The 12,885-nt window shown below is 39.7% G+C and overlaps 1 protein-coding gene across 1 annotated transcript in view; it reads right to left on the bottom strand.

The window, feature by feature from the left end:
• The window catches only part of ARFGEF3 (ARFGEF family member 3), a 134,356-nt gene that overhangs the window by 56,879 nt on the left and 64,592 nt on the right, over positions 1-12,885 (bottom strand). The window contains exons 6-8 of the mRNA XM_045544450.1: positions 11,807-11,929; positions 8,230-8,272; positions 5,962-6,040 (exon numbers count right to left, since the gene is read on the bottom strand). Coding sequence (XP_045400406.1) covers positions 5,962-6,040; positions 8,230-8,272; positions 11,807-11,929 — 245 coding nt within the window. The remainder of the gene's footprint in view (positions 1-5,961; positions 6,041-8,229; positions 8,273-11,806; positions 11,930-12,885) is intronic.

Below are 12,885 nucleotides of genomic sequence, written 5' to 3'. Positions count from 1 at the left end.
TTGAACAAGACAGTTCCTGCCCAGAAACAGCACATTCTTTATGCTTATGGGACCAAGGAGGCAGATAAGCGAGTGGATAAAGCACTGGTCGTGGTGCTGTATGTGAATGATTTAATACAAGGTTCTAGGAGACCACAGAAGAGGGGCATCTCCTTAGAAAGATCCAGAAAGAATTTCCACAGGAAATGGTGTCTCAGTGGAGACTTTAGGAGTCTGTCCCATGGTGAAGTTAGGGGAAGGGTGTGTGCAAAGCCTGAGGGCAGAGGGGGAGATGCTTGGGCCAAGAGGTTTGTTCCTGAAACACACAGTGTGGGGATGGCTTTGGCAGGCGGGGGCCGGAGAGGTGGGCAGAGGCTAGTTAGGAAAATCTTGCAGTTTGTGCTAAGATGTCTGGACTTTATTTTGCAAGTAGAAGACTGACGTGACCAGATCTATGTTTTAAAACACCCATTTGGGATGCTTTAGAATGAACAGATTAGAGAGGGCAAAACAAGGGGCCACAATATCAAATATAAGCTGTATTTAAAGAATCCGTTCTGGAAGTATTGCTTTCACTGCAGTCTCAGGTTAATCTTTCTGACCAATCACTTGACCCATTATTAAGAAGAACAATTACTATAATAAATGCCTCGATCCAAAAATTTTTCTTTCTCTCTCAAACTGTCCGTCTAGCATCACAAAACTAAAATAACTATAGTCAACAAAGAGTCTCAATTTCTGATATAATATGGAAATAAGTCCACAGAAAAACTACTAGCCTTCAAGGTTCCCATCAGTATCTGCAAAGTGTGCCGCGGCAACCCCGAGGCATCAGACTGGCTGAAAGGGAACGCATTGCCAAGGTAACTGGCCGAGAGTCTCCGTGGAGACTGAGTACGGCAGCTTTTCTGTGGGCTGCAGGAGCCTGGCAAACGAGTGCTCGTGGCTTTGCATGAGTCATGCTACTAAAGGAGCTGTTTGAAACGTGAGCACCTTCCGCCCACACCCCTCACTAGATACACATGTTCACATGCAGTGTGTGTGCCTTTAATGTTTGTCTTACTGTACAGACAAATAAGTGAAATGCACAGGGCAGAAAGTAGCCTAGAAACCAGACAGCTCTTTCAAAACACATGAGGGAAAAATCTATCTACTTAGAAGGGGTATAAATCACTTTTCCTGGTCTTTTTTTTGAGCATTTCATGGTTGGCAGGTTGAGTGTCTGCTGGTCTCGTGCTCTGCTCATCGCTGCACTTCCCCCCAGGAGCACGCTCCGTGGAGAGCACTCCTGGGCGTGGACGCGTGGACCAGTGGGCTGTGAAGGCGAAGCAGTCACCCGTCCCAGCAAGGGTACCGTGAGAATGACCTGGTAGCACATTTCAGACCTCTGGAGTTCTCAGAGTTTTATTTTGAACCATTTTGAATTGCCTGCCTTAGAAACAGATGTGAATTTATTTAGAAAAAGGAGACAGGAAATTAAGTAACTGGGTAAGGAGTAGAATGGAATTAGAACAAGTGCTAGGAACACTTAGGCAGGCCTCATCGATTCCAAGCCCGCTTTGGTATAGATTCCGCTCTGACATTCTGTACTAGGAGGAGAGCAATGCAGGGAGAGGGTGACGGGAGACAGGCGGAGAATATCATTTTAAATCCAATTATCCTTCCAAAAATTCTTGGATTTAAACAGCATCATGTATCTCAACTTACCTAATATAGCACTCTATTAATACCACATCTCCAAGACACATGAGGGAGTTGTTCGCGTACCTGAATACATTTTCTGAACCTCCTGGGAGACTGAACATATCATGAGTACACACTCCTTCGGAGCTAAAGCTCTGTGAGGTATTTGGGCACTGATTTTGGAAATGGTTGTTTAGTGGAAGTACTGACCATGATGAGGTTTTAAAGGAAGAACCTGTTTAAAAGGTAGAAGAGGCATCAAGTTTGGCTAATAGAAATAAAGGAATTAGGTAGTAAAGTTATAAGAAATGGTAAAGATGTGAAAACTTAACAAGAGAATGATCAGAACCACCAGACCAAGAGCAGCCAAGGGCACAGTCTTATCTGACCAGGTGGTTGTAAATGTCTCCCATTGCAGCTGCACTAAGCATACAGCACCCCCAGAAGCCCTCCCCCATCTTAGGGTAGTAGAATCACAATGGGAAATATCAAACTCAAACAAAGCAAACAGTCTCTAGAGGCAGAATTACAACCAGGAGGATTGCTTGGAGAACTAAGCAAGACTGTGAGAATCCTATAAAAATCATTAAGCTCTGTAATGATATGCCTAAAGCCATCTCTGATCCAACATACAATGAGGAATCCTAGAAAAGCATGTGTGCATCATGAATTATTTTCCCCATTTAAAGCCTATTCTCAAGTCATGTGGTTAAGAAATGTTTTCTTTCTTTTTCAGTGACTGCTTGAAATCTATGGCATGTAGTTTCTAGTGCATGTGTGTGCACACATTTGCAATATATGTTTGTGCGTTGCATTTTTCTAACAATCTACAGTCAAATTTCTGACATAAGAAGCTCTGTGTTCCTAACTGCATCATAAACTAGAATTAGCAGCAACAATTCTGCAAGCAAACAAACCAGTTTAGAGCTAATATATATCAAAAATTTACTACATGCTAGGCACCATATAGTTAAACATAACTCCACTAACAGCAGTACTTCCTAGAAGGTGACAAAACTGAATGCTTATAAAATTATAAAACAAGCATAACCTTGGACTATCCCAGATAAACCAGGTCATATGGTTGCCCTACAGATGAGGGGTTCCTGGAGCTGATGTTGGAACTGCCCAGGTTTTAAAGAACCATGAACTTGAATCCCAGAATGCCAGGAACTTGTTGGACCTATTCAAAGACTCTCTTCTGATTAATGAACAATGGTATGTTTTAAGCCCATCATTTATGGACCTATAGACCCATTCTGACTTATCCTGCTTGCAAGATTTTAATTATTAATTGGTATAATTACCATGAGCCTCTCTCACCTTTTTAGCACTTAAAAACATCAGGTTTTTCCCTTAGAAAACTATTCAGAAGAAATATTTAGCTAATTTATTTTCCCTCACCTGTGAAGTAATGAACACAGTCTTTATGTATTTCAAAGTTCTAGTAGTTTTCATTTTATTCCTGACAATGCTAAGACCTGGGAGGTGAGGGGTGGAGAACAAGCATCCTTGACCACTGGCAACTACCTAGTTGCTGCCGGCTAGGCGGTGGTGTTCCCTGGTGTACACAAACAAGTTCACAGATGTTAACAGTAGACAAGGACTCGCCATGATTACGATGGAACAAGATGAAAGCCAAACAACAACCATGCCTGAACAGAGACTTTTCTTTTTTAAATAAGGGTTCCCTACAACCACACAAATGACTCAATGTCCCCCTCCCCTGCGAGTGAGCCCTACTTCTTCTTGAATGATGACTCTAGCTCCCATCTGTTCATCCTGTCTGCTAGATAAAAATTAAAATGCCCAACGCTAGAATTGTCCCCACTTTCTGACAATGCCCAATCCTTGAACAGAACCCTCAATTCTGCTAACCCACTCCAAAATCACCTATCTCAAGCTCAAATACCATAACAGTCCCTTCTAACACCCTTTAACTGGATGCCCCATGGTTCCCCATAGTGGACCAGCTCCCTGATATAACAAGATAATAAATCTACTCTGTTAACCTCAGGTGCTCTGGGTGATGCTTGGCTGATGAGCCTGGGAACACTTTTAAGCGAATTTTCTTATTCAATCTTATAAAAATCCTAAAATATTTTATATTAATGATATTATATTCTATATAATATTATGATAATTATCAAATAAATAGCATATTAATTATTTTATAGGATACACAAGCTTAGAGGGTGTTGAGATCTTTCTCTGAAGTGCTAGTAAGGGGCAGAGCAGGGGTTTTAACCCAGGTACTCCAGCAAAGGCAATGCAGTTGAGCCAGTAGTGACCAAATGTCACTCTTGATTGGGTCTTAGGAGAAAATATGCCACTCAAAACATATCCCAGTGCGGATGTGACAGCTGCCTTCATTATGACGGAAAGGAACAGGGCAGGGCTGGGGAGGAATAAGCACTAGAAGAAATCAAATCCCTGGTCATGACGAGTAGAGTGAAGACATAACCTATAGAACACCTTTGAGAGTGAAGCAGGGTGATTATAATTATTACACAACAGGCATAACCTGGGACTGTCCCAAGCAAACCATGTGGCACAGGGGCCCTACAGATGGGCTCACCGTAGTTGGTGCTATAGCCCTCAGGTTAGGACGGTAATCTGAGTGCCAGCTCTACTGTTCCAACACTCCACGGTCAGGAAAGGTGGGGACCTGGGCAGGGTACAGCAGGAACTGTTCACATCTCGTCTGCTGTTAGACTCATCCTTCCTGAGGGGGAAAAAAATCCCAGACCTGCTGCCTGCCTGGAGTCCAGGATGGGAGAAACTTGAGTTTGGGGGTAGGGCAAAAGTTAAGTGCAATTTCTTTTTGGTTTATTCTACCCATGTATTAAATAGATGGGTAGAATAATTTATTTTATTTTTGTAAAATAAATTTTACTGTGCATATTGAAGGTATAGAACATGATGTTATAAGATACATACTTTGTGTGTATAGTAAAATGGTTACGATAGTGAAACAAATTAACATGTCCATCATCTCACATAGTTACCATTCCCCTCCTCCCAGCCCCATGGCAAGAACAGCTGTAATGTGCTCATTTAGCCAAAATCCTGAATATAATACTCTGTAACTAACCATAGACCTCATGTTGTACATTAGATCTTTCTACTTGTTCATCCCACACATTTGCTATTTTGTATCCCTTGACCTACATCTCCTCATTTCCTTCCCCCCCCCGAACCCTGGTAACCACTGTTTTATTCTGTTTGACCTTTAAGTGCCTGATCTAAAGCTAGTTTAATTTGGTCAAAATATGAAGGTGACCTAGAGGACCAAGGGGATAAATCAATGTAGAAACTATTTGGCAACAACTTTTAAGAGTAATCCTAAACTTAGCTTAAAAACAATCCTGAGTTTCTGAAAAAACAAAAACGAAAGAATCAACAACAAAACCAAGTTTCTGCAATGTTTCCAGCAAAGTGAGAGACCTCAGTCAGGTCTGTAAATAAACTATTTCTCCTAACTCATTCCTGTATTTAAAATTCTACAAGTATGTTTTCTGCATTATCAAATGTTCTAGTTACCAACAAGTGATGGTTTAATGTGTCTTTCATAATTCAAAGGGCACTTCAGGTTCTTACTGTGTTGTAGAATTTTGCAATTCATTACATATGGAGCTAGTAGAGACAGTTCATCCCACCTTGAAAGTCTGTTTTTTGTTTTTAATGATCTGGCTTTACTGCAGATATATAAATTGTCTTATTAACTGACTACATGGAGAGTTGGGCAGTAGACATCACCTAAATGAATTCCTATCATTGATAAAGCTGGCATGCAAAAATGGAAAACTACATAAAAGTCAGAACAACAAGCTTTTTCTAAAAGATATGTGCGTGAGCTCATAGGCTCAGGGAACATTGGAAGAAATAGAGAAAGATCACACAGTCCAACCCTGTCTTTGACAGAAGAAGAAAATGCAGCACAGTTGGAGAAGAGTCATTCGCAGGAACGCAGCTGGGATCTGCCCGAGTTAGGACCAGCCCTTACACCAACGAGCTCTTAGCCCAACGTTCTCCCCACCCAGCTCCATGTTCAAGGGATTAACTCTTCTTTGCGAGGTATTGTTGTCCCATTTTCACATCAGAAAATCATATACTTTAGTATTTGGTAATTTGAGATTGCCCAAAATTTCAGAATATATTCCTCAGGAATGAGAGGTGAATACCAGTGGAGGGAAACTATTGTCTCTATAATCTTCAATTTTAAGGGATGCGGTAGGCAAAAGTTATTTCAGAAATAGACCTTTGGCGAATAAGGGCAGTAATGGTTAAGGCACTTACTTTATGGCGACTTGTAGCTTCTCACACAGGACAGTGAGCACAGAGACAACATCATCACAGAGGGACTCTACTGTGCGTCCTTCAAAACAGAGGTGACAGGCATTAGACATCGGCAGGGGGCACCACAAGCTCCCTGAACAGTCCTTCCCAGCCTCCACTTTAGATGTCTTTTAGGACTGAAAAGATGATTGATTTTCAGATGTGGAGAAGCCCTTAGGCCACCAAAACGATCAAAGAAAAGATAAGAATCAAGTATACTTATTCCTTTCTAAAGTAAAACACTCCAAAGACAGTAAAAAAATAATAGATTGTTTCTTATGAATACAATTCACTCACACTTAACAAAAGGAGATTTAGCTAATTAAAAAAAAAAACACAATGGACAATAATTTTCTCAATCTTTAGGCCAGTAAGCTACATATGTGTCCCTTATTCTGACCTCTTGAATTTCTGGGTCTTCTGAACTGATTAAAGTTGTATTCTAGAGGATAAAAAAAGGAAGCATGGAAAAAGATGGGCTTTGGAACTAAGAAACCAGAGGGAAAAAAGGGCAAAGTAATTTAGTCACTGTCTTTACCTACTTTATCTATTTGTTCAGTGTCCACAGGACATATGGTCTTTGTTGATTATGGAGTGACAACCAATGTCAGAAAAATAATTTTTCCCTCCAAAGGTGTTCTAGTTTCCAGAAACTAGAACCAAAACTCCCACAGAAGCGCTGCAGGCTACAATTTGGAACCTGTTCAACTACAGGTCCACAACTTGCTGATTGTGTGAGTTTGGGTAAGTTTCAGTTTTGGCAAAATGGGATGAGTAATACCAAATTCACAGAATTGTCAGGCCAAGTTAAATAACAAATAGCATTTGTTTTCTAAAATAAAACTCTGTAAAAATGTATACAAATGTGGCTAAGAATCTGATGATGGATAAATGAATAAATGGGAAGACAAAGAAGATGGAGAAAAAATGGCAAGAGTGTAAGAAAGAAAATAAAAGTTAGAGGAAGACAGGGTAAAGAGAAATAAATGGCTGACTCTCAGAATTTAAAGTCTTAAAAGCCGGGAAAAAATTGAGAAATGATAAGGTACACTGACAAAATATAGTATGAAAGAAATAAGACCCACAAGTAGTCCTTAAGCTCAATTTTAGACAAACTTCAAATGAGTTCCTCCATCAATTTTTTACTAATTTTAGAGATGTATCCTTAACCAAGAGGACTTTGACCTCCTTTTTAGTTTATAAAATCATCCTACATTAAAGTAAAGCTTTTATGAGAACACAATAGCCAAAAAGAGAGGAAAAGACAGTTGGAAAACCTTGGAGCACATCATTGAGAGCTTCCAAAGCTGAAAAGGATACCCTCGGCCCACCACCAAGAACGCAGCAGGAGGGAACTAAAACAATACACTCCAAATGCTTTAGAAAATATGACTTAAAGCATTTCTCTCACTTACTCTTTTTATCCTAATTGTGTTTAGCTGTTTCTCTCTATTTCATTCCCTCCCCTTTTCATCTTCTCCCCACCCTCACCCTCTTCTCTCTGTCATTAACTGGTAAAAATATAAAAACAAAAGCCGATTTTTCCAATATTTAAAAAAATTACTGAATAAAATCTAAAATAAAATCTATATTTCAATTTTTTAATCAGATGATTTGAATTTTTCATATCTCTTTCAGGGGATAATACTACCAAACCTGTTTTTAAAAATTAAATTGCTTGTCAATTATGCAAAGACTTCTATAGTTTTTCTTTTCCTGCGGGTCAGAATGAAAGTTTCTTAACTTGATTTTATCTGCTACCTAAATTGTGCTGTCTGCAAGATTCCCTGTGAGATTACTCAATTTCCATGTCAAAAAATTAGTATTTGACAAACATAATTCTGGTGCAATAGCACTGTATTATGCCAGTCAGGTTTCTGCAACCCTCTATCCTACCCAATTATCCTCACTTTAGCAATTAAACCTGACTTTGTGGAAAATGAAGTAACTAACAAAAGCACCCTCCAAATGAGAGGTATGTGAAGAGTTAATTTCCCTCACACAGTTGGATCAGGAATAGGTGTGGTTGGCATAAGTGAGTATAGGAACAGAAGGAAGATAACAGCTGATTAAATAATACCCCGTGAGACAAAGCTAAGCACAACCTCCAAGAGAATGGCAAACTAACCCAAGAGCTCCTCATCATCTTTACACCCCCGACACCAAGCACATAGTAGGCATTCTCATACCTGCTTTTCAAACTGAACTAGTAAAAATCAAATCCAATACCTTGATTCCTGAATTCCTGTGGGACATCCGGGTTTTCAATTATCTAGTAAGGGAGACATACACAGACAATTAGGAAATTCAGGCAAGAAAAATCCTCTTAGACAATGGAAAATTCTAAGAAACGACATGGCATCCCGAGTGCTCTGGGCTCAGCTTCCTTGTCTGAGCACACCCTCCAGCTCTTGAGAGCATTTCAGTATTCATGGTGTTCACGAGAAAGACTGTGATGTCTGGAACTGAGCTTATCAGTTCCAAAACTAATTCATTCGGGAGTCCACAAAATTCCAGACAGTTTAAGCCCTATGGTGTACTTTATGATTCCTGGGTGCTGGGCGATGACTTGGGGCAGTTCCTTCCTAAAGAGGTGAGTTAATTCACACAGAGAACAATTTATCACAAGGCCACAGTCTGTGCTGTGCCTGGCAACTAATAAATACAGACTCTTGGCCATGAGAAGGATTAGGCTCCTAGACTTCAAAATACAGGTCCAAAGCTGACCACTGGCTAGAAGCATCATCTCCTATTTGGTGGAGGAGCAGATTAACTTCTGACTGTTTGACCAGACCAGCTACTCTTGGCTACTGCTGGGTAGATCCAGAAATATCAGGGCAGAGACAGAACCTTGAGGGAAGGGAAGGATGTTTACAACTATTAAGACTTACTTCCCATTGTAGGGGTAACTCAGCAACTACTGAGCCGAGACTAGGAAGGAAGCATTTATTTTTCCTACCTCCTTACACCGAGATAATAAGGCATTTTCATGCCAATTAACTACTAGATCTGTGAATCATCCCATGGTGCTGATTTTTTTTTAAGCTTGTTATAAGCCCATATTTCTACTATTCTCTGTTCATTAATTTGCAAGCTCAGCTGCTTCCACAACAATTTCTATGAAATGTTATATCAGTGTCTACCACTCAGCACATGGCCAAACACAAGCTTAGAACAATATTTTATAGAGTAAACATATCTGAATCATTTTAAGGGTAGGAGAATCCCTGCCCTCACTGCCCCCCCCCCACAGCCCCAAACATTTGTATGGGGCAATTTTGCTTTTTGAAGTTAGTAACTTACAATTTAACAATGGCTTTAGTCACCTGAAATAATTCAATAATAAAGCTGGATAATATGTAGGGTTTCTAAGGCTATAAAAGTCAAAATTGTAATCTGTCCTGTGGGTGGGGATGGGATGGGGAAAGATGTTAGGTTGAAGATATATTTCATGCTTATGTTTTTGGCATTCTACATTATTTATTTTCCTTCTGCTGCATTTGAACCTTCATAATTCTGAGGTGGCCCATGATGTCTTTCCAGTGATGGGTCATGCTAGAAAATACACACTTCTTCCCCAGGTAATGCTCAGTGTCCCCCAGAGGAAGACACAGCCTCCTTAGAGCAAACCTTATCATTCCTATCGACCCCTCCCCTTCAATAGCTTTTTTAAAAATACCTAATTCAGTCTCCCTTCACTAGACATCACAAATGCTGCAAATATTAGCGTCTTAAAGATTGTGTTTTTCTGGGACATGGAATCACATCCAGGGGCTGCATGAGTAATAGAAAGGAAGTAACAGAAAACGCTAATTTTCCACCTAATTTGGGATCTTGCCTCCGGTTGGGGTGAATCCAGATGGTCAGTGGTGAGCAGGACCAGAAGGCCGGTAAGCCACTAGACACCCGGGACAGAGGCAGACTGCCCTGCAGTATCATCCAGAACTCTACAACTACCCGTTACCATTCTCACAGAAGAGCAATGTGAGCTGGAAGGCTGAGGCATTTGACTTCAAACCTAAAACTTTCCCCACTTAAAATGTTAAAGATAAGATTAAATGAACTAATATAATTGGAAGCATTTTGAAACCACAAGTTTCATTTAAATGTTTCATTTTTTAAGATATTAAGATGTTAATATTATAGCATTTGATCGTGTTGCCATTTAGTAAGGATGGGCTATGACTGTATATTAATATAAGAATTCTTGGCCAGGCAAGGTGGCTCATGCCTATAATCCTAGTGCTCTGGGGGGGCCGAGGTGGGAGGATCGCTCAAGGTCAGGAGTTCAAGACCAGCCTGAGCAAGAGCGAGACCCTGTCTCTACTAAAAATAGAAAGAAATTATCTGGACAACTAAAAATATATATGGAAAAAATTAGCCAGGCATGGTGGCACATGCCTGTAGTCCCAGCTACTCAGGAGGCTGAGGCAGGAGGATCACTTGAGGTGAGCTAGGCTGACACCACGGCACTCTAGCCCGGGCAACAGAGCCAGACTCTGTCTCAAAAAAAAAAAAAAAAAAAAAAATTCTCAACATCTTAGATTTCCATTAAAAACACTTTTTTCTCGTAGTATGTTTTCTACTTATAGATTTTAATTTCTTTCAAACTAATATCCTATGCTACCATATTCAAAATCCTTATATAAATGAAATTGTTTTTAACAAGGGTTAAGCTAAAGTAATAAAAATATCTCAAGTTAAAATAATTTTTAATAGAAACTTGGGCTTTGGATATAGCAAACAGAAAAAACAAAAGTCAACATTTATTTTTCAGATTAGTGCTGTTTTTCAACACCGGCTGCCAGAACACACATTAACTGAAACTTGGACTGGGAATAGTTAGACCAGTGAGGGGTTTAGTTCTGGCTCTTTCACTGAGAAGCTCATTAATTTTAGATTTCAGTTTCATCCCTCTGGGCTTCATCTTCTCATCTGTAAAATGAGGAATAAAAGAATTTGACTAGATAATCTCTAAGGTTCCTCTTAACTCCATAATTTTCTAAAAATGATAAAAATAATTGAAATTAAAAATTACAAATAATTGAAGTTAAAATGAAATCTTAATTTCTGGAAAATTAATTTCTGAGCTATTTCAGACTGCGACTGAGATTTCCTATTTTAAAAAATAACTAATGCCATTTTAGAGCACTCCTTACAGATTTTAAAAACTTTAATCTGACTTATTACAGAGGCAGATTTAAAAATATAAAACACCAATTTTGAAAAAGAATCATCCTCTCATTAACATTCCCAGAAGATAATATATATAAGCAGCCAATTACATTTACATTGCTCCCTGAAATGCTCATTTTAGACAATCTGTTCAAGTTTAGAGCAAAAAGCTCTAGTGGGCTTTGATGACAGAACAGACAAGTTCAGCTTTACCCTGAAGGCCCCAGCAGGTGGGGGTGACCTCCTGCCACAATCTTTTAGGTGACACGGAAACATATCAAGTCTTAAAGCATATGATGAATTCTATTTATTTTTCTTAATTTCAAATTTACTTGCAGTATTTGTTAATATATCACATTTTAAATGAAATTTTCAACAGAAGTTTTAAAAAGAAAAGTAAATTTGAAAACAACGACTAAAAAATTATGGAAACCATAAGGAAAAACTCTCAAAGGTTTTGGGGTGAAACAGGCAAAAATCTAAAGAGCTTCATTTACACAAATAAATGTTCTTCTAAAACAAGCAAGCCCTTCCTACTGTTCCTGGTAGGACGCAGCCCTGGCAGGAGGGGCACCAGGGCATGGGACACGTGGATACCTCCAAGAATGGGGTGAGGGTGCTGAGGACTCACCGTATTCTCCTGCCTTTGCCGTAATTGTAAAGTCAAGTCACTCAGCATTTGGCTGAGAGTCGCCCGAACAGCAGTGTTTATACTACGCTGGTGACAGCTGCATATGTAGGTCTCAATGCACACCTGGTAAAGAAATAAGACAGCAACACAAATGCTCTGTAGGTATCCGTTTATTACCAACATTCTTTGGAATTAACCAGAGAGGATATCAAATCCCTCTTAAACAGAAAGTCAGCCCGATTTAGGACTGGATAGTAATGAAAATAACTGAACATACTTAAAATCCCTGGAAATTTGTTTTTAAGCATATCAGAAAAATACCACTTTTACAACCTGCTCTTCTGAGCGTCACAGGAGAATGCAAATTTGTGATTTTCAGATTTGCCAAATAATTCTATCTAGAACGAACTCAGGTGGCTGGATATTAATCAGGAAAAGCTCCCTTCACAGCAAAATAGAATTTATTAACTCCTGGGTTACAAAGTATGGGTAAAGGGTTACCAAATCCCTTTCTCCTGCTCTATGAATGAGTTTGACCTTAGGTTAACTCTCTAGCTGTGTTCTTCTGGACATTTGATAAGGGTAGAACATCAGCTGTGTTGCTAGGTAGCATGGCTATGGTAACAATGTTTCCTGATTACTAAACTGCATCTGAATTGGGATAACTGTGAATCGATTCTAAATACCTGGTGGGCACCCACAGGTTTGGGCTTCCCTGGGTGCAGTGATTCTTGCAATTGAGCATGTCCTCTGAAGGAACTCTGCAAGCTCTGCTCATAAAATTCAGAAATACTGGTTTATTTGGGACATGGGGCTCCTAGGCCTAAGGTGACTCTGCATTCAATAAGGTGGCTCTCATCTTGCACTTACACTGTCCTTTGGGAGCCAGAGATTATTCTCTGGACAGTTACAAAGACCCCTATGAAAGATAAATGCCTAACATTTTCCTGCTTCTGTTTCCTGTCCTGTGTCCTGCTAAGTGAATATAACACCAACTGTGGCCTCTTTGATTCTTGTGAGTCTGAATGTCTAGTTGAGCCTAAAAAGACTCCCTGGTGGCTATTGCTTGGAAAAATCCA

This window comes from Lemur catta, chromosome 2 (assembly GCF_020740605.2).
Source record: "Lemur catta isolate mLemCat1 chromosome 2, mLemCat1.pri, whole genome shotgun sequence".
Classification (NCBI taxonomy): Eukaryota; Metazoa; Chordata; class Mammalia; order Primates; family Lemuridae; genus Lemur; species Lemur catta.
Note: the sequence above shows the minus strand (reverse complement) of the source record. Positions and strands in the feature narration are given on the sequence as shown.